This window comes from Podarcis vaucheri (genome assembly GCF_965113315.1).
Source record: "Podarcis vaucheri genome assembly, chromosome: 13".
Taxonomy (NCBI): Eukaryota; Metazoa; Chordata; class Lepidosauria; order Squamata; family Lacertidae; genus Podarcis; species Podarcis vaucheri.
In genome coordinates, this window is record NC_138751.1 from 16,036,070 (window position 1) to 16,062,293 (window position 26,224).

The 26,224-nt window shown below is 46.5% G+C and overlaps 1 protein-coding gene across 4 annotated transcripts; it reads left to right on the forward strand.

Moving 5' to 3' along the window:
- The first annotated feature begins 129 nt into the window (after positions 1-129).
- Positions 130-24,027, forward strand: BCKDK (branched chain keto acid dehydrogenase kinase). 4 transcript variants are annotated; one of them, XM_082194607.1, is made up of 13 exons: positions 130-260; positions 7,025-7,091; positions 10,537-10,752; positions 12,495-12,563; positions 13,578-13,688; positions 15,009-15,056; positions 16,178-16,297; positions 17,695-17,793; positions 18,234-18,307; positions 19,953-20,081; positions 21,368-21,457; positions 21,727-21,888; positions 22,946-24,027. In XM_082194607.1, exons 3-13 carry the CDS (start codon positions 10,555-10,557, stop codon positions 23,088-23,090), a joined length of 1,245 nt encoding a protein of 414 aa, XP_082050733.1. In that variant the 5' UTR covers positions 130-260; positions 7,025-7,091; positions 10,537-10,554; the 3' UTR covers positions 23,091-24,027. The 4 variants fall into 4 exon arrangements, with proteins under 4 accessions (XP_082050733.1, XP_082050734.1, XP_082050732.1 ...); XM_082194608.1 differs by lacking the exon at positions 130-260 and adding an exon at positions 479-562; XM_082194606.1 differs by lacking the exon at positions 130-260 and adding an exon at positions 3,956-4,116.
- The last annotated feature ends 2,197 nt before the right edge of the window (positions 24,028-26,224 follow it).

A 26,224-nucleotide genomic window follows, 5' to 3' on the forward strand; every position in this document is an offset into this window, starting at 1 on the left:
AAAAAAAAATTCCCACCATAATTCCGCTTTATCGCGCAGGGGTTTCTGGGTATCGTAGTTTCGTCTGCGCACTGCAGGCATCCAGAGGGCGCGTTGATGAGACTACATTTCCCATGCTGCACTGCTCCCTTCCTCCGTCAGAGACTGCCTTGTCGTCAGTCCCCTTCCCCGCACCCAGCCACCCACCCCTAGCGAGAAAGAGACAGCTGGTTCAGTCCGGTCCCCAAGTGCGGGAGCTGCTGCGGTGTTTGGAGTTGGCGGTAAGGGATCCTCTGTGGAAAGTGCCATTGTGAACGCTGCCGGGGGGGACGAGGCGGGACGGAGGCTCGTGCGTTACAGTCTCTATCCCGAGGGTGGAGAACAGGATGCAAAACTGCTGGGTTTCTAGCGAGGAAGAAGCGGGTTAGGAGGGAGACGACTGGGAGGGAGCCGCGATTGTCATTGGGTTCCCTTCTCAGCATAGGGAGGAGCCTGGTGGGCTGGTAAATGGAGGTGGCGTTGGGGAGCCAGGGTTCCTTGAATCTCCGGAAGGGAAAACAGTAGGAGGTTTTAGAGGAGACAGGTGGGGTTGGGGATCCCGGGTCCTCTTCAGTCAGGAGGGTAGCGCGTGCTTCTCTTTGAGTTTTGAGCGGGCCAGATTAGCGCAGGGGATGATGAGCGTTTAAACTCCTATAATCTGTGGGGGAGGACTCTTGGGTAGATCTTTGGGTTAACGACTCCTGGTCCCCCAGTGTGTCTGATCCCCTGGAGTGGGTGGGAAATTTATGGGGCCAAAGTGCCAGGATTATTTTCCTGTGATCCATTCACCTCCGGTACCCTGTTACCGTATTTATTTTTTTACACCCCTGTTTCTCCCGTTCCCTGGTTTTCTTATCCCAAACCCCATGCTGCAGCAACCACCACTGTTACTGCGAGCGTTCAGATTGTAAGCTCATTGGGGCACTTTGTTGCTGCTGCTGATTGGCTTGCTCCATAAAGCACCATGCTCGGTGGTGGTGCTATAAACAGTTCCCCTAATGACAGGGATCTAGGATCTGTGTTGGATTGGAGCCTAGAGAATTGAAGTCATTGACTCCCAGCCCTGAGTCCAGTAGGTTAAAGCAAGGGGACTCCAGGGAGAAAAGTCTGCAGCTGCTGGCATGGGCTGGCTCTGTTCCTTCGTTCTTTGCCATTGAAACCAAGACCTAGGGCATTGCGATAGGCTGAGGCTGGCATCCAAGACGTTCTGTGTTGCTCCTTTCCCCTTAGCCTGCTGCGACCTGGGAATGTAAACACTGGACTTGGCAAGGGAGGGATAATTGTTCTAAAACTCTTGGCACGAGGCAGCAGTTCCTACAAATGAATGCTCAAAAAAGGCATAAAAATGAGGTGCGGTGGAAAGTCAATATTCAGGAAGGATCTACCCCCTGCGTCACTTTTCTTCGCAAAGGCAGAGAACTTCTCTCTCTCTTTAGCTTATGTTCTATAACGTACCATGTTCCATGTTCCCATGGTATAAAATGTTATGCTGAGAGGTGAGAGATAAATCTAGATAATATATAAAGAGCTTACAGCACCTAAATACTTCAGATCCATTTGGAGAGTCTGGTAGTTTGAGAGAGTATGTTTCTAAAACAAAGACATTTTGTTAGATGCTTCAAATACCTCCTTTTTCTGACAGAAAGGCGGGAGATAAATATTTTGAATGAACAAGGAAGGAGTCTGGTGCATTGCTTTAAAGTTGTTGGGATTGGCAGTCAAAGTAGTTGAAGAGCCACTGAATTAATTCAGTGAGTTTTCAGTCTGTGTCTTAGAGAACCCTGGGGTTTATCGGTACTTATCTGGGACTCCTCAGTGAGACAGTCGGTAAAAAGAAGATGAGGGCAGTGTGGCAGTGGATAATTTTTTTCAAGTAAAATCAAAGTACAGTATGCAAAAGCAAAAAAACTGCTGGGTGACTGTATGGTCTCGAAATTTGAAGAGAGTCAAAGATAGAGTAATACAAAAAGGATTAGAACTACCCAAATAATGTAGAAACTTATTTATGCATGCAACTAGAGTTGCAAGAATATTATTTGCCAAAAGTGGAAGGATGAAGAGGTCCTGACAAAATAAAGACTGGATACAGAAACTAATGGAGTATGCAGAAATGGCATAACTTACTGGAAGAATAAGAAATCAAGACAACAAACTTTTTAGAAAGGAATGGAAGTGGCTTATTGAGTATTTACAAACAAACTGTAAACATATCAAGACACTGGCAGGATTATTGTAAAAACCTGCAGTTTTAAATATATATACAGTATGAGATATATATGAGAATAGACAATTAAAAGAATAACTTAAGGCAATTTGGAGTATGCAGGAAAGAATGAAACTAAATGTAAGGAACCGCAGAAAAAGGGGGAAGGGAGTCAAAACTGAAAATGTTAAAACTTGGTTAAATAATTGTAATGTATATAAATGAAAATTATAATTTATTTATTTTTAAAAAAGAGACGGTTGGTAGACACATGGATTTCCCTGAAAGACACTTTGCCTAGGACAGCCGGCCTAAAATGTGCAGCCACATGACAATTCTGGGCATGCTCTCAACTCCTGAGGGACAGCAATGAGGCTTAACAGGCCTGGCGTTTGTGTTTCAGAATGTTGTCCCCTCTGGAATCCTCCACAGTACACAGAAGTCCTATAGCAGACACACAGAAGTTCTTTGACAGACAAGTGGAAATAAGTCCCCAGGAAACAGAAGCTTTGAAAGCCACTGATAGATGCCTTAGTTTTCAAGAAAGGTCTAAGGGATCTGGGGCCGAATCCCCCTCCCCTGCTGAGTCTTGGAGAGATGGTATATCTTGGTCTCAGTTTACGGCAGTTAGAATAATAGAGCTGCGAAGATGAAAGACAGATAGGTTTTAAAACATTCTGCGTAAGTGAAAGTAATCACTAGTTAAATAATGACTAGCGTGTAAATAGCTCACCTTAATCTGTTAGTAAAGAGTAGCCTGTTAACCTTTTCTTTTAAATAACTGGCTGGTATAGCTAGGTGGCCAGAAGCAGATTTTGAAAATCAGTGATAGCTGAAGGTGCCCTATGTGAAGTAGGCTAGAATTATTCTGGGATAGACTGAGATGGGCTGGTTTTGGCCTCTTGTTTAAACTGAGATTTGAACCAGTAATTCAGAGCTAGCAGCCTCAGTGCCCCCACACTGTGACTTCAGTATCAAGCATTTAGTGACAATTAGCGACAGCTTTAGTTGTCAATATAATGCTTCCAGAAAAGTCTCTTTAAGTCCCTTATTGGGTAGAGAGAGTTGCTTTCCTGGAGTTCTTGTTGGTAGACGAATAATAAATCTGAATATTAGGATATTGCATATTGACTGAACACCTGAAAACAGGTTTGGGGGGAACCTGGTGTCCAGCTCTCCTCTGTTCCAGGGAGGGCTAGCGGCCATGGAGTTGTTCCTTCTATTTGGACAGCTCACGATGACAAGTTAATTGAAAGTTACAGATAGGTAGCCGTGTTGGTCTGCCATAGTCAAAATAAAAAAATTCCTTCCAGTAGCACCTTAAAGACCAACTAAGTTAGTTCTTGGTATGAGCTTTCGTGTGCATGCACACTTCTTCAGATACTTGAAAGTTAATTGAAAGTGAAACGTCGAGAGGGAGGCAGCTTCTTTTATAACGCGCGCGCGTGCGCTTCCTCCCCCCCCCCCCGCTTTCTTTTCCGAGCAAAATCTCTGTTGATTGGCTACCCAGTTTGTAGACAGACATCGCGGTGTGCATGCATGCGTGCATGAGTGCAGCGCGTGGTGAGATCCGCACGTCGCGATCTCGGGGCGTTCTTGAAGTTGTCTGCGCGTTCTGGAACCTGCAAGATCTCTGGCATCTCTCTTGTTTGCTCCGCTTCCTCCCCCGCCCTTGCAGCTTTCAGCTGCTTGGGGTGAAATGAGGTCGGAGCCGGGGGGCGGGGCCAGCCTGGCTGCTGTGCGCGTGTACACTTGGCCCGGATTAAAAGAGGGCAGCGGCTGCTTCTCCTCCTCCTCCTCCTTGTCTTTTTCTTCTTCTTCTTTGTGGCGTTGCATCGCCCGTGGGATCCGGGGAGCGCCATATGGAAAAGGACCCCGAGCTGCTTGAGCAGGAGGTGGGTGCTTGTGTTCCGGAGACGACCCCCCCCCCCCGTGCTCCTTCCTCCCCTCCCCCGGGAATGAGTCCAGGCTTATGCTCCCTGGAGCCTGCAAGGCCTCCTCGCCCGGCTTCCCGGAGCTAGAAATGGAACCCAGGTGTCCCGGGGCTCCCGGCCCCTCTTGTTTGAAGCCCCAGAGAACCCAGGAGTCCTGGCATCTTGTGGCCCGATTCCTTGGGCCGCTGCTTCCAAGCCGGCCTATGCAGCCTTCTCTCTCTCTTTCTGCCAACCCCTTTCCCTTCCTCTTTGCCACCAGCAAAAACAGCCCTTTATCCACCTGGCTCAACGCTGCCTGCACTGTCTGCCAGCGGTTTTCAAACAGGGGAGCTGCCCCCAGCTCTTGGCTGGAGATGCTGGGGATTTGAACCTGTGGCCTTGGAAAAAGTGGACCTCCCCTCTGTGGTATTTCCACCGCAGGCTGCATGTGGTCCTTGGTTACCCCACCCCACCCCCCACCTTTCTGTTGTTTCCCCTGCAAATAAACATCCCCTGAGCATTAAAGGGTATCAGGCAGAAGAGGAACCCTGTCATGCTAGCTTTCTATGTGCAGGGAGTTTGTTTGTATAGAGGAGGCCCCACAGTCGCTTGAAGGCTCAGATCCAGGTTGAGGACATCTGAGAGATCAGCCTAGGTTGGGGCAGGACTGTTCAGCAATGTTGCCTTCTCCCCTGCCCATCTTCCAACCTTGTTTCCCTGCTTGATTTTATGTATTATATATTATTCATCACCCCACCCCAGTTTGATGGAAGTGCAACTCCACAACCTTATGTCTGCATTTTTCCTGGCATATTTCTCAAGAGCAATAAATCAGACTGGCATGGCCTGCGCTAAATGGGCACAGAAGGCATTTTTTGGTGGTATGGTAGCTCATGAAGGTGTATCTAGTGGTCGGAGCATGGAGAACTAATGCGTCAGTGTGGTGTAAGGGTTAGAGTGTTGGACCATTAGGGCATGGGAGACCAGGGTTCAATCACTCAGCCATGAAGATCACTAGGGTGACCTTGGGCCAGTTGCAGTCTGTCAGCCTGACCCACCTCAGAGGGTTGTTGTGAGGATAAAATGGGGAGGGGGAGAAGCATGTTTGGTTCCTTGAACTGACTGGAGAAAATGCAGGCTTGAAATGTAGTAACAAATAACGTCTGGATGCCTGGGTAGCACAGGCTAGTGGTTACACAGTGAGGGAGCTGGAAGCAAAAACCCAGAGCTTCCCTGAGGAAGTAGAGAGTGAGGCCCAGAGACGCTTGCCTGGCACCTTCTCTGTAGTCATTTTGTCCTTTTAAATCTGTGGCCTTAAAAGAATCTTTAATTTTTTTGTAGCCACCACTTGTATATTTGTACTTGTGCTGTGAACTAGTTTCAGGTCCCTCTATGCTGATACATTTTTATATGGAGTGTTATTGCTGTTTTATGGCTTGTGTTTTAAAACATGTTTACGTTTGTTGAGTAACTAAATAACAGAGTTACTGAGAAGCTGATTTAAATATCGTAAGTATATTCCCTTCAGTCTCTGTCAACCTCGTGCAATCCTGCTGTTTTGGACTACAACTCCCATCAGCCCCAGCCAGTGCTGATGGGAGTCGTAGTCCAAAACAGTCAGGGATCACCAGGTTGGCAAAGGATGAAGGAAGTAAATAAATCCAGAAGAAGGATGCCATGGATTCCTTGCTCCTGCCATCTTTCCCTTACTCTTTCCAGGTCTGGGTCAACCGTGTAGCTTCTCCTGTGACAATCCTGACATCACACAAAAATTGTAGGCAGTTTCATTGGTCTGTTAGTAGGAAAATTAAATCAGAAGCTATGATCAGGTATTATACTTGCTGACTACCACATTAGACCTAAACAAAAGGAAGGACCAGCTAAAATGTCACAAAGCAGTGAGCAAGTTTTCTAGGTGTTTCTTTCAGGATGGACGCTAATTGGAAGCCCAGAGTCTATTAAGTCCTACCGTGAAGTTCAGGAGGAACTGTGCAGATTTGATGAGATGAGCCTCTGCTAGGTGATAAATAGCCTCTGTTAGGTGCTAATGAATTTGTTGGTGATGATAGGTGTTTGCCACAGGTTTCCTGGGTCTGTTCTATGGATTGCTATTGTATGGCTTCTGCTGCAGTATATTGTTCGCTTTCTGATGTTTATGCTATGCTTAAAATTTTCCAAGTTGCTTAGAGATTCCTTTGTAGCAAGTAACTAATCAATTGAGTAAGTTAAGAATAGCCAAAAGAACAGACTTCAGGTTGTATCAAAGAAACCATAATGGCTGTTCCTCTCCCACCCCATTATTATTATTATTATTTATTAAATACAACATATTTCAGCTGCTTGGTTCTACCTCCATCACTAGTCAGATTAATTCTGCTCCTGGGGACCTGTGTAGAGAGAAATGTGTTTAGATTTGCAAAGCTGGGGGTTAATTTGCAGTGGTGCACTAGGTCAGGCATAGGGAGTTTAGGCGTGTCTTATCAGATGCCTTTTCACATGCACACCCCTTTCCCTAAGGCACACTCCTTAGCAACCCCACTGCAAGTGTGTGTACATGAGAGTTTTGTATGGTCGGATTGTAGCGTATGGTAGAAAGGCATCCATTGCTCTTCCACCCACTTTTCCACCTGGAATGCAGTGGTGGTTCACAATGGAATTGGACCGAAATAACTCTCCATTCCCACTGTAGGCCTTTGCAAGGTCTTGTTTTTATGGTTATTACTGTGGTTGGTTCTCGCCAGGATCAACTACCAGAAGCAGTCCTGTGTATAAAAAAATAAACCATGTGAATCAGTTTGCTATCCCAACATTAAACGGCTCGAAAGCTTCTCTTCTGCAATCCACTGTCTTTATGATAACTGGATCTCTCCGCTGCTTCTATCCCTCCCAGATGGAAACGGAGCTATCTGCCCCTGTAGAACAAGGAAGCTGGCATAAGATAACCAAGTTTACTTGAGGTAAGTAGGGTCTCTGTGGGATCTCCTCCAGGTTTTCTTTGGTGTTTTAATGGGATATTATTTCATGTTTCTAAGAAGCTAATGTTTAAACCTTGAGTTTAAAAAACAAGCTGTGAACCCAGGGATATTGGACTCTGTGGCGTTAAGCGAACAGGGAGAGGGCAGAGAAATATGTCTGTCTGTCACCCGGGGAGAGACGGTGCTGATTCAGTGTTTGGATGACGACAGGCCGGCTGTGGCAGACATGGCATTTGTGGCATGCTTGGAGCACGTGGCCTCATAATTGGAAGGCTTCTGAGAATGTTCCGGCATTCCATGTGGCTCTTAGCTGTCAGATGATTGGACGAAAGGGAAAACCGCCTCTTGGCGAGAGAAAGACGATCCTCTTCTTGCACACTTCCGCATTTGAAATCCATCTGGAGTTGTCAGAGCTGGGAGGACAGTGTGTGTGTGTGTGTGTGTGTGTGTGTGTGTGTGTGTGTGTATCTAGATTCAGGTAGGTAGCCGTGTTGGTCTGACACAGTAGAAATATATAAAAAAATAAAATAAGGTCTAGTAGCACCTTAAAGACCAACTAAGTTTGTTCTTGGTATAAGCTTTCGTGCATGCATACTTCTTCAGATATTTCTGATGGTCCTAACAACCTCCCCACCTATTTTCCTGCCCTCATCTTGAAAGATAGTGGGGGACGACACATTAGATCTTTTAAATGAGCTAGAATCCCATTTTGGTGGCTTCACACACTTTGCATTCACCCCCTCAGCAACTTGCACATGCGAATGGGAGCTGTCAAGAGTTAGAGTAGGCCTTCCAGATGTTGCTGAACTACAGAGGCATGGCTGATGGGAGTTGTAGTTTATCAACTTTAGGGAGGTTCCCCCACACCTCTCCTAGTGCCTCCTAGAGAGCCAGTGTGGTGTAGTGGTTAAGAGCGGTGGACTCGTAATCTGGTGAACCGGGTTCGCGTCCCCGCTCCTCCACATGCAGCTGCTGGGTGACCTTGGGCCAGTCACACTTCTCTGAAGTCTCTCAGCCCCACTCACCTCACAGAGTGTTTGTTGTGGGGGAGGAAGGGAAAGAAGATTGTTAGCCGCTTTGAGACTCCTTAGGGTGGTGATAAAGCGGGATATCAAATCCAAACTCCTCCTCCTCCTCCTCCTCCTTCTTCTTTGGCAGCAGGTTTCATTTCACCTCCCTGCAGATGTAATGCTGTTTTCAGTAGAGCCAAGTTAAGTCCAGCCAGTCAAGTGTTTGGTAATGAAGCCGAGTTGTGGACTAGGCCTGTGTCTTCCCCCCGTTGGGCATGCATGAGAGATAGCAGTGCCCAGATCTGGGGGAAGCAGAAACATCGCTGTAACTTGTAATCTTAGGATAAGGTTACCAGACATCCCCATTTCCCAGTTTACACATCAGTCCCCTGAAAAAATCCACTGAATTCGACTGAAGTTGAAAAGTGTCCCCAGATTCATTTAAAAAAACCTGGTAACCTTATCTTAGGAGTAAGTATTATTGCTAACGTGAGGGAAGGGGTGTGTGTGGATCCATATCATTCAAGGAGCAAATTCATATTGGTTCTGGCGGCATGAACCCAGGCTTCGTATGCCCTTGGCTATCGGGCTGCCTTAACTTCCTACCCTGTTTATTATATATGCTATGACTTTCTTCTCTAACTTCCTCACTGTAATAACCATACATACAGCACATCTTTCTTGCTTGCCTCTTACCCTCCTGCAGCAACCCAGAAGCTGCTCATAATCTAGTGCCCTTGACTGGAAAGTTGGGCCCACATTTTTAGAGCATGGGGCAAACTTGCTGTGCCCCTGTTCACTTTGGTGGTGTGTTTTCAGGGCAGCTTCCCAGTGGATGAAGTCCAATGAGTCAGATTTATGCCGACTCATTTATAGATCTTTCTGACTTATGCCTACTTATTTATAGATCTACCTCTCTTTGCTTCGCTGGATGGCAGCCAAAGCTTGCCATGCGAGGCAGACTCTTGGCTGCCTCTATGGTCATAAAGAGAGCCTACTGGATCAGGCCAATGGCCCATCTAGACAGGCATCCTGTTCTCACAATGGTGGCTAATGGGAGACCAGCAGGCAGAAACCATTCTCACAAGAGCATTCTTCCTTCTTGTGGGTTCCAGCCACTGGTATTCTGAAGCATACTGCATCCGACTATGGAGTACAGTCGTACCTTGGTTGTCGAACGCCCTGGAACTTAGACATTTTGGCTCCCAAACAATCGAAACCTGGAAGTGACTGTTCCCGGTTTCCGGATGTTCTTTTGGAAGCCGAATGTCCAATGGGGCTTCCACAGCTTCCGATTGGCTGCAGGAGCTTCCTGCAGCCAATCAGAAGCCACGATTTGGAAGTTGAACAGACTTCTAGAATGGATTCCATTTGACTTCCAAGGTACGACTGTATAGCCAAAATGGCTAGTAGCTAAACATTTCAGGAAATACAAGCCATCAGGGTGTGGTGAGTGGGAGATGCCATAGGAATCTGAGAATTGCATCTCTGGGCAATTCAATTCCCAGAGATGGAAAGAAGATAAAGTCCCTACCAGAGAAGAATGGCAGATTAAGTTGATGGATTATTCCGAAATGGCTAAAATGACCGGAAGAATCAGAAATCAGAAAGACCAACATTTTAATAAGGAATGGGAGAAATTTATAATTTATTTTAAAAACCATTGTAAACAGCTAAAATCGTTAGTAGGATTGGAATAACGCTTGTAGCTTAATGGTGAATTTTTGGACAAAATGGAGATGTAAAAGATTATCATAAAAGATGCAGGAGGAAATGATTAACAATAAGATCCACAAAGGGGAGGAGGGAAGTCCAGGAGGTTCTTTGGAATCTTGTTTTTATGTTGTATGTTGGATATGTGATTGTAAAATTTTAATCTGAAAAACCAATTTATTTATTTTTTAAAAAAGGAATCTGAGAATTGACCTGGGTCAGATCAGTGCACTATTGAACTTAACAATTCTGACCTAAGCCAGATGTCTCAAAGAACTTCACAACTGGAGTGGAAATGCATTTGGAAACTTTCTGTCTCTGTGTCTGCCTCCCTCTCTCTTTCGCACAGAGTAAAGCTGTATTCATACGTGTGTGTGTGCGTGTACACACACATAGTGGAGAGGGAGAGAGATTGCAAGGTACACAACAGCCAAGGTACAACAGCTGGCAGGCCACAGGTTCCCCATCCCTGGCCTCGCGGGCGATCTATTTTACCATGTTTGTTTTATGTGTATTTAGTAAATGAACCTTAAAGACCAAACAAGCCAGGAAATTGCCGAGCTTGCCTAATACTGCATTAGACATTTGGCATCTGTTCACCGTTACTAATGAACTTGCGAGGGGGAGGCTGGAAAATAAAACGCTGGAAAAGTTTCCTCTTCTCTAATCCCCTAGCACTGCCTTGTCTATCTTTCCGCCTCCAGGTTCCTACGGAAGAGAGAATGATGTGGAAGACATTGCTGATGCTGGAGCTGGGGGGAGCAGGGGGTCGGGCTCCCTGTGCTCTCCCCTCCTTCCCCTCAGTCCTGCGGTACCGGTCCTCTTCAGCCATTGACCAGCACCACGAACTGGCCCGCGAGCGATCCAAGACCGTTACCTCCTTCTACAACCAGTCGGCCATTGACGTCGCGGCCGAGAAGGTGAGCGCAAACATGGCCGCTGAACATGCTGTGCACACAACAGAGGTGGCCGATGCTCCCGTTTCCTCAACCGCCGCCTCTCTGAGGGCAGGTTTTGCCTCGCCTTCCTAAAACTGTAGGCCAGGAGCAGGTCTAGACTTTTCCACGCTTGTGCTCCTTGGCAGCAGAAGTTCTCCTCAAGAAAGGAGTGTTGTATGAAGGACAGGTCTGAGCAGGTGGATTGCATTCCTTTGGTCTGGTTTCAGGCCTAGTGGAAAAACAGATGGCCTTCAGCAGCCTGAGAAGGCTGTTGGTTTTGGCATGGCTAGTGCTGTTTTAGTGCTCACGGGGCAAGATGAGACGTGAGGGATGGGCGTGTGCGTGTAGCAGAGAGTTCTCTGTGTTCATTTCCCCCCTCTGAAATCCCTCCAGCTATTGTTTTGAGCAGTATGATTCCTCAGCCTTTGGTCCCCGTTTTGCTAATCGCTACTGTTTAATGACTTCCCCTAACAACTTGGCAACGGCTCTGGAGAGGCAGTCCACAGTATGGGCTTTGGGGAGAAGAGAGGCCTAATCTTTTCCCGGCCGTCTGGAGCCTGCCCTGGGGAGAATGCTGGTTAATTAAATAAACCACCTGCCTGCCATTATACAGAGGCCTGGCAGGAGAAGTTCCTGATATGTCTCCTCGCAGGAACACATCGCCTGCTTAGGTGTAGACAAACTTCTTTATGAAGTTACTTGCATAGGACTGCTGCGTCCTTGTTTTATGTGTGGGGTTGGAAAAGAGGTGTCCTCACATGTCTGGAGGAACCACTTGCCAGTGTTAATTGCACCCTTTCCTTCCTTCCCCTTACCTTGCGCTTCCATGCATTTCTGTCAGGCAGAAATGCAACGGGTGCAGCTTTCCCCCCTCGTTGCAGCTCTGTCCTGGGGGAGTGCTGCACTTATACATCCTCACAGCTCCTGAAAGTTGCATGTGCAGTGCCAGAGATGGCAACCACCATTTGCTTGATAACAAAGCAGTTCCTGTTAATAAGAAAACCAGTTCCACGTATTTGCTTATGAAGCAGGTCCTTTTTATTTTACTCCTGGCTGCCATGGTAATGGTGGCAGTGAGCCGTACAGGGAACTGAAGCCTAGCGACTTAAGACCCAAATATCTGAAAGGCTGCATTTGTTCTTGTCTGATTGTATCGCTGGAACAGCTGCCCTGGGATCATGTGGTGAAGAGCTGGTAAGAAATCTTATAAATGAATGAATGAATACTGGGAATCCTGCTCCCCAGTGATAAATAGTGTTTATGGTTGGTCTGCGAGGGTGAGAGGGAATTATAGAAGATTGGAAGGTTAGCCATTACAACCAGAGTCAGTTGTTTTTCTCAGCAGGAAGTAAGATGGGTCCAATCTGTAGTGCTCTCTGTTCAAGTGAGAGTGTATGGGATAGGTGGGGAACCTCTGGTTTTCCGGATGTTGCTGAACTATGGCTTCCGTCATCCCGTTGGCTTCCTGGGCCTGATGGGAGTTGTAGTTTAGCAACATCTGGAGGGCCAAAAGTTGCCCATCTCTGGTGTGTGGAGAGGGCGTCCTTAAGAAGCCATGAGCTCGGGGGGAAACTGCCCTTCGTACCACAGAAGAGGAAGGCATTAAGTAATGATAGAAGGTATTTTTGTGGCTGGCAATGCTCAATGCTGGCGCTGTTCTGCCTGACCTCATGAGGGCTCTCTGGAGCCTTTTTGAACACTTGTTCCCTCTTCTCTCTTCCCAGCCCTCTGTGAGGTTGACGCCGACCACCATGTTGTATTCTGGACGGTCCCAAGATGGGAGCCACCTGCTGGTAGGTGTGAGATTAACGTCTGTCCTCAAATTGTCAGAGCTGCAGGTTGAATTTGGGACTCTTGGATACCAGCCCCATTCTTTCCCTCCACTACTCTTAATTGCTTAGGCCTTAGCATTGCATCATCCCCTTCTCATTTTCAACTCTGCAAAGTCCTGTCTTCTAGACTCACTTTCTATGGGCAGGATGTTAGTTTTGTAGTGGACGTAACAAGGAATCCCACTATGCCCATTGGCAGAGGAATCCCTGTTTCCCCATTGCTTCTCTGGGGACGGGAGGCTTCTTTCTAGGTCTGCTTTGCATTCGTTTTTTGGTTCAGCCCAAGCAACTAGGAAGCCCACAATATCTCCAGAGCCAGTTTTGGCTCAGAGCAGGATCTCTACCCCCACTTCTCCAGGAGATGAAAACCTGTAGCTGCAGCAACACCATCACTCAGTAGCTGTTGTCTCCCTGAATGCCTTTAGGGGGGAAACTGGCTTGTAAGCTCTGCGCACTCCATTTTGAAGGAACGAGGGTTCCTTCACTGTAGACTTAATTGGGCCCAAACTACTTGAAGCTGCTCAGCTAATGTAATGCTGCCTGAAATGAAGACCACTGCATGAAACAGTCTCTTTGTGCCTGCCTGGCTGCACATAACCATATTGGTCGATTTGTGGCACTCTGGTGGCCTTAAGAGACCAAAAGAACAGGGCCGGCCCTATCCTTAGGCAGAGTGAGATGGAACATAAATACATAGGAACCTGCCTTATACCAAGACAGGCCATTGGCCCATGTAGCTCAGTATTGTATTCTTTGCACCGATTGGCAGCAGCTCTGCAGGGTTTCAGGCAAGGCTCCCTCCCAGCCCTGCTTGGAGATGCCAGAGATTGAGCCTGACACCTTCTGCACATGATGCAAAGCCGCCTTACCCATCATTCTAATGCAATCTGTATCGCAGGGCATGGGAGAGAACTCAGCTCCTCTCCTCCTCCTGGAAACTTCAACCCACTAACGTGTCCTTGTGCTCTGTTACAGAAAAGCGCCCGCTACCTGCACCACGAACTCCCCGTCCGCATTGCTCATCGCATAAAAGGCTTTCGGAGTCTTCCCTTCATTATTGGGTGCAACCCCACCATCCTTCATGTGGTAGGTGCCTGGCAGGAAAGCGCCTGAAACAGCCTCTGCCACAGGTGGCTGGGGCTGATGGGAGTCTGAAACATCTGGAGGGCAGCAGATTGGCAGGGGCTGACCGAAAGAGCTGAAATAATAATAATAATAATAATAATAATAATAATAATAATAATAATAATAATTAATAATTAATAATATAATTATTTGTACCCCGCCCATCAGGCTGAGTTCCCCCAGCCACTCTGGGCAGCTCCCAATCGAGTGTTAAAAACAATACAGCATTAAATATTAAAAACTTCCCTAAAGAGGGCTGCCTTCAGATGTCTTTTAAAGATAAGATAGCTGCTTATTTCCTTCACGTCTGAAGGGAGGGTGTTCCACAGGGCGGGCGCCACTACCGAGAAGTAGTGATAACTGAGGGCTAGTTTCGAAACCTCATAGAATTGCAGATTTGGAAGGGACCCTGAGGGTCATCCAGTCCAACCCCCTTGCAATGCAGGGATCTCAACTGAAGCATCCAGGACTGAGGGCCTCTGCTTGAAAACCTCCAAGGGAAGGAGAGTCCACAACCTCCTGAGGGAGACCGTTCCACTATTGAACACCTCTTACCCTCAGAAAGTTCTTCCCGATGTTTAGTCAGAATCTCCTTTCTTGTAACTTGAAGCCTTTGGTTCGGGTTCCAACCCTGGAGCAGGAGGAAACAAGTTTGCTCCATCCTCCATGTGACAGGCCTTGAGGTACCAGGACAGCTGGCATTCAAATAACAGAAAATAAAAGTGCATAATCATGACCAGTTTTATCCTTTTACCACAGCATGCATCTTAGTTCTCCGCTTTTGAATTAAATGGTCACCAAGGTGGTTTAAAACAAATTGCAGCAATGCAAAAGAGAATAAACATATATTCCACACAGATGACCCAGCAGCTTTTAGGCCTTTCCCCTCAATGGGTGGAGCCAAATGGAACTTCCTTTCACCTCATCAGTCTTAGGGCACCCAGCAAAAAAGCGTAAGAACTGCTTGCCTGGTTCAGTCCAAGGGCCCATCTTTGCCTATGGGAAGCCTGCAAGCATACTGCCTCCACAGTGGAAATATGAATAGCCTTTCCCTTCATGGATTTGTCTAATCTGCTTTCGAAGCCACCCAGTGCCCCATATAAATGCAAGATGTTGCACCCCACCCTGGAGTATGGGCTCCTAGCACCTCTGGCTTTTAACCTTTTTAGATCCCACACCCTTCTCAGTCAGAGGCTAGCAGGGGGATTCAGGGCCTTGGTGTCAAATTTGTTTTGTAGCCTGTGCCTCTCTCCTTGACTCACTTCTGTCTTCTTCTTTCAGCATGAGCTTTACATCCGAGCGTTCCAGAAACTGAGCGAGTTTCCCCCGGTAAGCATGTGCTTCGTCTTTGAATGCAGAAGTTGCTAAACATGTCCCGAGTCCTATTGAGTCGGCCACATTTAATAGAATAGCCGTGTGAATGGCAACTGGAGCGTACAGGGATGTTGACCTTGTTGTTTTCCCAAATATATTTTACAGCGGTACCTTGGGTTACATACGCTTCAGGTTACACACTCCGCTAACCCAGAAATAGTGCTTCAGGTTAAGAACTTTGCTTCAGGATAAGAACAGAAATCGTGCTCCGGTGGCGTGGCAGGAGCAGGAGGCCCCATTAGCTAAAGTGGTGCTTCAGGTTAAGAACAGTTTCAGGTTAAGTATGGACCTCCAGAACAAATTAAGTACTTAACCCAAGGTACCACTGTACTGGTTTTGCACAATGAAGGGAACGGTAACAAACAAACTTACTCAGGCCTCGTGTATGTCATTTCTATAAACAAAGGGGCATGGTGTTGCTTTCAAATCGGGAAGCTCCTGTTTTTATTTATTCGTTAAAATGGCCTGCAGTGTTGTTTCAAGGTGCTATTACGGAAGGGATGGAAAATCTCAGGCCCAGAGACTAATGTGGTCCTCCAGGTCTCTCTCTGTGGCCCTCTGCTCTCTCCATAAGCCACACCCCTCGGCGGCCCTGTCCTTGAATGGTCATAATGCCTCTCGCTTGCCTTGGGTAGAGAGATGTACACACACACACAACCATCAGCTGTTGTGTGGCTGGACTGCCAGCTACTAGAGTCTAATCCAGGCATCCCCAAACTCGGCCCTCTAGACGTTTTTGGAACTACAATTCCCATCATCCCTGACCACTGGTCCTGTTAGCTAGGAATGATGTGAGTTCTAGTCCCAAAACATCTGGAAGGCTGAGTTTGGGGATGCCTAGCCTAATCTGTTGCTCCACCCACCACTGGCAGCTATTTTCAGAAGATTACCCAGTCCTGAGGCTGAAAAAGGGTTCCCCATCCCTGCTCTGTAGGGTGATAAATAAGGGGCTGCTGGTTCTGGGGTGAGTGGGATGAAATGGCTGACTCCTGCCTGCTTCTGCTCACCTCCCTCCCCAAGTTCCATCCCTTTTTGATGCGCACTCTCCCTCTCCTCTGTCTCTACTCTAATTACAGATCAAGGACCAAGAGTCGGAGGCCCAGTATTGCAAACTGGTCCGGCAGCTCCTAGACGACCACAAGGATGTGGTGACGTTGCTGGCCGAGGGCTTACGGGAATGTCGGAAGCACATACAGGTACCGCTTTCCTGGTCCGTTTGGGTAGCGTGGGTCGACTATCTGCCGCTCAAGATCCCCACAACACGCTTGGGAGGAAGAAAGACTTGGAAAAGTAGGGTTGGTGGGTTTGACCAGGCAACATTTCTGGGAAGAGGGTGGGTTTTGAAGAGGAGAGTGCAGACTCCTGAAATGTTTATTCAGGCCTGCTATAGATCCTCAGCCCAATCTGGTCATTGTCACTTCAGTACCTTCCAGGGTGGATAAAAATCAATGATTTTTTAAAAATCAAGATCAGGATTTTTTTTTTAATCAGGTTTTTATTGTTTAAATTGGATTTCTAAAATAAAATGCTTATGGAGGAAAAATCTTTCTAAAGATAGTTTTCTGTTTAAGTTACATTATAGTCCAGAGGGTATTCATCAGGAAATAAGGATTTGTTTTAAGTTTTTCATGTGTGCTAAAACTCAGTCTAAGGTGTGTTTTTTTTTTAAAAAAAAACCTGTTTAACCACATCAGTTAACAAACATGGATACATATGCTATAATGTTATTGTTTTAGTTAAATAAATTGTTAAGGAAATGATTATTTTTCTCCTTGCAACAAAGTACAGCAGAAAGGTTGTCCAAATATAAACAGTTAATTCATTAAACCTCACAATAATTTCATAATTATCTGTCTATGTATTTCTAATAGTATAACCAAATCAGTATTTTTTTGTATAACACTGAAAACGACTCTGAAAATTTATTGTTCCAAAAATGAAACCTTCATCTGGTTGTAAATATTAAGATTATACCAGCAAGAATGAGTCTTTCTTTAAAAGAAAAAAGAAAAAAGATTTAAATCAAGTCGTACTGACTAGTGATTTAAATCATGTTTTAAATCGTGATTTAGATCGATTTAATTTAAATCAAATCCACCCTGGCCCCTTCAGTGTCATCCTTCGAACTGCAGTTGATTTGCACTAAGCAGAGGATGTGGTAAGTGGTTAGTCTGTCTTCACGTGTCACACCCCCACACCCCCACCCGTGCATCTTCACGTGTCCCCTTCCCTCAGACTTTTTCCTGGACAGGTTTCAAACAGTGGTGTCCAAACTTTTTTCAAAGAGGGCCAGATTTGATGAAGTGAAGGACCGTGAGGGCCAACCAAAGTTGTTCACCATTTTTTAGGATTGAAGTTGCTGAGCTTTTTTATGATTTTACCCCAAAGCTGTGGAGTTGTTGTTTTTTTACGGTTGAAGTTGCTGAGGGTTTTTTAGGATTTTACCCCAGGAAATAAACTGCCACAGGAGCCGGATTAAACCAACCAGTGGGCCAGATTAGGCCCCTGAAACAGACTTTGGGCATGCCTGTATGGGGCAACCACTTGTGAGGGCCGCTCTACAGATGGTGAGCTTTTCCTGTTCCTTTCTCAGGATGAGAAGCTGATCCGTTCTTTCCTGGACAAGACCCTCACCTCTCGCCTGGGCATCCGGATGTTGGCCATTCATCATCTTTCCTTGCATGAAGACAAGGTACAACTTTTCTTCTTACTTGAACGGGACATAGATTTCGTGAACAGCTGTGTGACCAGAGAGGGAGAGACCCAGAATTGATACTTAACATTTGGTGTCCTCTGCATTTTCCATGCATGTGAACGTATGTAGCTGCCTTATAGCAACCCATACATAACACTGCCTCATCTAATGCTGTTTTTGCTCCTATAACCCACAACAGCTCTACGGGGCCTTGGGTAAGAGATTTTTCCCCTGGCCCTGTTTTCTAAGACATCTTTTTTAGAGATGGCACAGATTGGACTGGAGGCTTTCTGCTTTCAAAACATGAAGGAAAATCATTAAGTGGTCTGCCCTCATCTGTTTTCCAGTGGTTCATGCAGGAAAAGTTTAGAAACCGTTATTCTAGGTCTTGATCCTACATTGAAATGTCATCCTCTCCTTCTCTCATCTTCCTGCAGCCAGACTTCGTTGGGATCATCTGCACTCGCTTGTCTCCAAAGAAAATAATTGAGAAATGGGTAGATTTTGCCAGGTACTCAGTTCTGTTGATTATTTCAAATCATCCTGTTATCATACTGGCTATGTGTGTACAGCAGTCTATGGCTCCCTCTCATGGCCATATTCTGTGGCTCCATCTTCCTCATTCTGCTGCATTTCTTTCTGACAGTTTAACTTTTTTTCCATTGCTTTTTTTTAATGAAAGCCAATTAATTGTGGCAATAATGCAATGTAATAATCTTTTTTAAAAAATAATAATATGAGTTTTCTATTTTTAATAGGATTTTTATTAAATTCTCTGTTTTACAATTTCAGATAAACATTTTACATACTTAAGATATCAATGACTTCCCTTCTTCTTTTTCCATGGTTCATTTTGCATATCTTATATCCCTGCATATTTTACAAAAACTATACCAATTGGTTTTCCATTATTGCATCCATCAAAACTTATTTACGCTGTCGAATTCATCTTAATGCTGCCAGCGTTTTCAGCTGTACACAATTATTTTCCATATATTTAATGTAAGTTTTCCAACCTTCTTTAAATGTATGTTCTTCTTCTCTTCTTCTATGTGTTAAGCCTGCAAGCTGCGCATATTCTGTCAACTTAAGTTGCCAATCTTCTTTAGTTGGGACCTCGCTCATTTTCCATTTTTGGACTAACAAAACATGGGCTGCTGTTGTTGCATACAATAAGTAACCTTATTTTTTAATATTGGTTTTAAAAGTCACTTGAAACGTAAAATATGTAAATGAAATACAAATAGTCAGCTGTTAGGATTGCTAGGCAGGAAGCTTTGCTGTAGTTGCAAGAAAAAGTTGTAAAGCTCAGCATCCCACGTCGCCCTAATCCCTAAGGCCTTGTGCCTTTCCCCTCCTGCGTAATAATCTGGATTTAAGATGGGACTCGCTGGGATGGAGGCCAAACAGATACAGTAAGAGAGCTGGGCCCTAGAAGCTCCCCAGGGTCATTTGTGAGTGCCAAGTTAGGCTCACATAGACCATAGCCCTAAAGGTTTATGCCCCAACCTTCTTGAGTATTGAGATCTGCAGAGGGGGCCCTTCAGCAGTTCTGCCACCCTCAAAAGTTCTTGGGTGGGAGGGAGCTATGGCCCAGGGGGGAGGGTTTTGGGGGTACAACTCTCTCCACGGAGTTGTGTCTCCAGCATCTTCATTGTACAGCATTTGCCACATGACAAAGAGGCACATCTTAACCCTGGTGTTTGAAACTGAGGGTATTATTGTTTCTTAGGACACACCTTTTTGACTTAAATTGTAATGCTCGGATCCATTTGGGAACAGTTCACTTGTTTTTATAACTGTAATGGGTTTGTCCTTTATATAACTCTATATTGTATTGTTGTGACCTTCTGGGGAGGGACAGGTAGGAAATCCCATTAAATCAGCCTTCCTCAACCTGTGGGTCCCCAGATGTTGTTGGACTACAACTCCCATCACCCCTAGCTAGCAAGGCCAGAGCTCAGGGATGATGGGAGTTGTAGTCCAACAACATCTGGGGACCCACAGGTTGAGATTAAATAAACGCATGTAGGGCACAGGAATGGGGGGTGGAGACTGTGTTTGGTGCCTGCAGCTCCACTCAAATACAGCTTGCTCCCAGGGAAGCCACCAGCAGTGGAGCCTGCACTTAATCCTGTTTCCGTATTTCCTCGCAGGCGTTTGTGTGAGCACAAGTACGGGAACGCGCCTCGGGTGCGGATCAATGGCCACGTAGCTGCCCGCTTCCCTTTCATCCCGATGCCTCTTGACTACATCCTTCCAGAGCTGCTCAAGAATGCCATGAGGTGCGCTATTTATCCTCCTCTTTGTAGCCCAGGATGAGACGCAGGCTAGAATCTGCAAGGGAACTGGCTTTTGGGGCCTTCCACTGCCCCGAGATCTTTTGATAAGGTGGCATGTAAATACCTATATGAATAATGAAATATAAAAGCCCATAGCATTGATTCACTCCCTTTTTTATAGCGCCAATCTGGTGCAAAGCCCTTCCTATCTCAAAAGTTGCTTATTCCGTTTTGAAAGGAATAGATCAACCTTACTCTAGCTTGGTGTTCTGCAGATGATGTTGGACTACAACTCCCATCAGTCCTGGCTGGTGAGTCAGGGATGATGGGAGCTGTGTAGCCTGAAGGGCACTGGGTTGGGTTGGAATACGTAAACACAGAGGGGCGAAACTATTGGCTTCAACCTTTGGTCCCTGGATGTTGTTGGACTACAACTCCCATCATCCCTGACCCAAAGTTGACAAACGCTGGCTTTAAAAAGTGACCATTTAGTGGGGTGGGAGAGCTGGAAACAATACCAAAGTATTTCACATCTGGCAGCCCTTTGGTTTCAGATAGTACATTATCTACTTGCACTTTGACGTGCTTTTGAACTGCTAGGTTGGCAGGAGCAGGGACCAAGCAACGGGAGCTCACCCCGTCGCGGGGATTCGAACCGCCGACCTTCTGATCAGCGTCCTAGGCTCTGTGGTTTAACCCACAGCGTAGAAGAGTCTAAAAAGCCCAGGACACAAATTTTCACAGCCCTCTAGCAGCTTGGTAGCTCTTTTACCAGACGTAATGTACAGCAGTACCTTGGGTTAAGAACTTAATTTGTTATGGAGGTTCATTCTTAACCTGAAACTGTTCTTAACCTGAGATACCACTTTAGCTAATGGGGCCTCCCGCTGCCGCATGATTTCTGTTCTCATCCTGAAGCAAAGTTCTTAACCCGAGGTACTATTTCTGGGTTAGTGGAGTCTGTAACCTGAAGTGTCTGTAACCCGAGGAACCACTGTATTTAGCATTAATTCTGGAAGCATACACTCAATTCTGACCAAAGTCTCCTGACTCTTAACTGGGTGAAGGAATTTGCAGAGAGGAGAGGGGCTTGTGGCAAGTGACTGCAGAAGTTAAGGAAGGCAGGATTTGGTGTGCTGATTGGAAGTACTCTACCAAATCTTTGGCAACAAGGATAGGTTTGCAAGACTTTGTGAATGGAGGAGAGCTTCATCCTAAGTTTGAAAGGGTGTAGGGGTCCTGCTTAGGTAGGACGCAGACTTACTCCCTTGCCACTCCCTTCCTTTCAGAGCCACGATGGAGTCTCACTTGGATACCCCTTATAATGTGCCAGACATCATCATCACCATTGCCAACAATGACATTGACCTGATCATACGGTACGGTTTGCTAGGGAAGCCTCTTCAGTTTCTCCCCTTTCCTAGAGGTTTTAGGCCACCATCCATTTCCGCCATCTTGGTGGGAACTTGGCAACAGCGGCCAAATACCAGGGGCCGTCTGGGGGGGGTCCTGCTGTTGAGGCGGACAGCTTAAAATGATCTTCATCTTGGTGGGGAGGGACGGGTGTTGGCAGGTAAAAAGGGACTAAAGCATCTTGAGAACCGTAATGTGTGGCTCCTTAACGCCACGCTCCTCTTTCTCCCGGCAGGATTTCAGACCGAGGTGCCGGAATTCCTCATGACCACGTTGAGAAGGTGACAGATTACCACTTCACCACAGCAGAAGCGAGTGCCCAGGACCCCCGCATGAACACCCTCTTTGGGAACATGGTGGAAATGGGGAACAGCGCCCAGTCGGGACCCATGCATGGGTAAGAACAAAGGGGGGGGCAGAAGGGGCAAATGGGATTTCCAGCAGCTGCTGCCCAAAGGGTGTTTTCTTAGGGGGGAAAGAATGATACATACCTGGGAAGAAAACTCCAGTCAATCTGCAGACATTATGAGTACTAAAAATAGAAACTTGAAGGAGTACTTAAAGCACTTTGTACTTGCTGCTTCAGGTTCCTTTGAACCCGAACAGAAATGTAGTAAATAGATAAATACTTGTGGCACTAATTGGACTAGGTTTTCTTTCAAACTTCTTTCCACCTTAGGGGCTGGAGAACCTGGGGGCTTCCAAGGTGATACTGTGCTCCAACTCACATCAGGCATGATGAAGCATGGCCAATAGAAAAGGATAGTGGGATTTGTAGTCTAGGAACATCTGGGAGGCCATGGGTTCCCCATCGTTGACCTAGAAGCTTGCCATTTGAAGGAGGGGGAAAGGGAACGATAATGAGATTCTCAAAATGCAAAATTTAGTGTTTTTTACACACAGTGCAGCAGCAGATCACACAGGGCCCTGGCAAAAAAGAAGGTGTATTATTAAAGACGGAATTGTACTGATTCAGAAGTTCAATTGTCACAAGATAATCTGGCCTTTTTGTAGCTTTCCTCAAGCAGCAGCTCTCCTTGAAATGTCCCCCCTTCCAAAAAACCATGGAATGAAATCTACGTGGATGAAGACTTAACTACCGTATAAATGTGTTGCAGAGTACAACCATACCTCGGGTTGAAGTAGCTTCGGGTTGAGCTCCACGGCAAACCGGAAGTAACGGAATGCGTTACTTCCGGGTTTCGCCGCATGCGCAGACGCTCAAAATGACGTCGCACGCATGGGCAGAAGTGGCAAATTGCAACTCGCGCATAATGCAGGTTGAGTTCTGCTCTGGATGCGAACGGGGCTCCAGAACGGATCCCTTTCGCATCCAGAGGTACCACTGTATTCCTTCCAGACCCCCTCCAGTCAACTGGACCTTGTTCTCCCTGTGAAATTGGCTGTGGAACTAAGGACTCCTCTGTCTGTCTGTCCGTCCTGTCTCTCTCTAGGTTTGGATTTGGACTACCGACGTCCCGTGCTTATGCCGAGTATCTGGGTGGCTCCCTGACCCTCCAGTCTATGCAGGGGATTGGCACCGATGTGTACCTGCGCCTCAAGCACATTGATGGCAAAGAGGAGAGCTTCCGCATCTAAAGATCCCCTCTCTCTCGTGTGGGCTGAACCTTTCTTGGCTGCAGGAGGAAGTTTCAGCACATGACACCAAACCTAATTTCCCATGATCTGCTTGTTCTCCTATGGATTCCTACGAATGTGCTATGCTATCCTACTGAAGCTGAGAAAATAGTTGACGTAGTTTCCTTCTTCCTGTACAATTGCTGATGGGATGTCATCCACTTACTGCTGGTTATGCCAGTCCTTTTGGGATGGGTGGGCGTGCTCTGTGGTTAACCACAGATCTCTCGAATCCAGATCTACTGGGACAGCCTGTCGACATCGTTCATCCTCTCCCCTTTGAGAACTTCTAAAGCCGCTATACAACTGTTGTACACAGCCAGCTCATCCAGGCTCTTGTGCGGCCTAATTTTTCTCTGTTTCTTTTCGTGGATACAAAGATTGGGTGAGCCGGAAGCTTTTACTGTCGCATGTACTGATTCTCGTTTGGCCCTCTCGGGCCGTTCTCGAAATCACAGGAAAGACTTTCCTTGCAGCGCCCGGCACAAAAAGAAAATCCCCCTTCCTTCTGCCGGGGGAGGAGTTTCTATTGCACACTCTTTGGGGGAACCAAAAGCAAGACAGTGGTCTTCCGCCAGGGAAGGATTTCTCCGTTGCACAAGCACCAAAAACGCCCCCCTCACCTTGAGAGAAAAAGACTTTCACCACACCAAGTTGGCACCTTTGCCGCAAATGATGTGGGATTCCAGAACGTTCTTCCCCTTCGCTGCACAATGATGTATTATTTCCGTCCTCCCTGTCTCCACTCAATCTTTCCGTTACCATCAACTTTTTTTAAAAAAGAAAAAAAATCAGGCATCAGGACCGAAGGGTTTCCCTCTGCCCTCATCACTGTTTTAGAGGGATTGTTATTTTATTTTTTGCTGTGATACTCCAATAAAAAAGTGCAAATTCCCAAGTCTAGCGAACACTCTGTAATCTTCGTGGTCTAGCCTGTTTGCCTTGTTAATAAAGTAGGACTGAATATCCATCAAATCTTGTATTTAACAGTGGTGGGAGAAATAACGCTGCAGACAGAGGATACAAAGGCAACGTATTCCTTTGAATAAACATGACCAGGGGTAGCCAACTACTTCCAGGACGTAGAGAAGCAGAACACTTTGTTTCATAGCTGGAAGAGAGGAAGCTAAGTTTCTGCGCATGGGCAAAGGCAGGATTTTTTTTGGAGGGGAGAACCTCAAGTTATCCATGTATTTTTACATGATTTAGGGGGGGACAGCTGCCCCCCCCCCAGCTACACCCATGCCTCTGTGTCTTTTTTCCAGCCCAGTTCAAGCTGAGAGCCTATTCTGCTCCACTAACTGATGACATCCCAGCTGGGGAGGGAGGGAGGGAGGGCTGTCTACTCAGTTCAACCTTCTGGAAGCATCTTTAGTCAAGCAAAGAGATATTTAACAGACTTGGCTGCGGCTATTAACAACCTGGCTGGTACAGCCACTTTTAGCAGTGTTTCCCCTATAGAATCCCTTATTGCGGATCTAAAACTAGGAGCTTGGAGGGAATTCCAAAGATGACATCTAGAATATGTATATGTGTGTGTGTGTGTGTGTATACACATGTGTACACACCCTTCTATAAGAATACCATTTATTAACCATATCAATGATCAAATTGTTTGAAAATAGACTGTGGGAAATAAGCTGGGGCCTCAGCCCTGGGGAAGAAAAGATACTGTATGTCCTTGCTGGGATATACGGTAGTTCAACAGGCAAGTGGTCACAGGTGGATGATTGCAGACTGCCTCCCCATTAATCCCTTCTCTGCAAGCACACTTTGGAGATGAGTAAAATGATGGCTGTCCATGCTGATCCTCCTTTTGCTGCTGCCTAGGAAGGGATGCGGGTGACTCTGTGGGTTAAACCACAGAGCCTAGGACTTGCCAATCAGAAGGTTGGCGGTTCAAATCCCCGCGACGGGGTGAGCTCCCGTTGCTCGGTCCCTGCTCCTGCCCACCTAGCAGTTCAAAAGCACGTCAAAGTGCAAGAAGATAAATAGGTACCGCTCCAGCGGGAAGATAAAGCACGTTTCTGTGCGCTGCTCTGGTTCGCCAGAAGCGGGTTAGTCATGCTGGCCACATGATCTGGAAGCTGTACACCGGCTCCCTCGGCCAATAAATTAAGTTGAGCGTCGCAACCCCAGAGACGGCCACAACTGGACCTAACGGTCAGGGGTCCCTTTACCTTTAGGAAGAATTAATCCTCTGCTGGCTATATATTGTTATGACTTTGGGGGGGGGTAGGCTAAATGCCTGCCCCTTCTAATTCCTGGATGCAGCATGGATGCAAAGGCTGGAATAGCCGGTCAGTCTGGTAATGGCCCACAGCAGGAGTCCTTAAGGCAGAGTTTCTCAAACTGTGTGTTGTGACATGTTAGTGTGTCATGTGTCCATGCGCTCCTCCCGGGGCTGGAAAGGGGTTAGCTGAACCTCTGGTTTGCTAGTAAAAACTGAACTACTGTGTCACAAAATGATGCATGTCAAATAAGTGTGTCACCAACATGAAATGTTTGGAAAGCTCTGCCTGAAGGGAATTTGCCAGCCTCCCTCCCTGGATAGTTGGAAAGACAAAAGGTCAGAGTTGAGTGATGTGAACCAGAAGCTGGAATAAAAAGCTGCAGGCTAGAAAGACAGAGAGAACACCAATACTTTTATTTTTTTTGTTTGGATCCAAGACTGCAGCTATGATAGAAACAAGACCTTTTTTGGTTGTTAATGCTGTGAACCCCTCCATCACAGGCTCAGGCTATATATGTGTGCGTAAACAAACCAAAGACAGCACAGTGTCAGCTGAGCCTCATCCCCAAAACATGAACCCTGGCCCAAAACTCCTGGAATCTTGCACTGCTCGGAGATTGGGGCGGCGTGCAACAGTATCTTCCCGCTGCTGCTTGTTCAACCTGGGAGGTGAGCTCTTGATCACCATGCCGACTCCAATGTTACTGCTGCTGATATCTGTGTGGAGCTGGCCTCAGGAAACTGGGCTTGCAAGTCCCATCCATGCAGCGGTAGCTATGTCCAAACTAAACATTTTGCAGGTCCTCAAATTTGGGAGAAGGGTTGGCTCCTCCAATTTTAAAGGTGTGGCTTGTATTCGGGC

Excerpts from the sequence above, each read along its gene's own strand:
- BCKDK (XM_082194607.1), top strand. The coding sequence starts at position 10,555 with ATGATGTGGAAGACATTGCTGATGCTGGAGCTGGGGGGAGCAGGGGGT. Across the intron at positions 13,689-15,008 it reads ACCCCACCATCCTTCATGTG|CATGAGCTTTACATCCGAGC; the intron begins GTAGGTGCCTGG and ends TTCTTCTTTCAG. Across the intron at positions 17,794-18,233 it reads TTTCCTTGCATGAAGACAAG|CCAGACTTCGTTGGGATCAT; the intron begins GTACAACTTTTC and ends ATCTTCCTGCAG.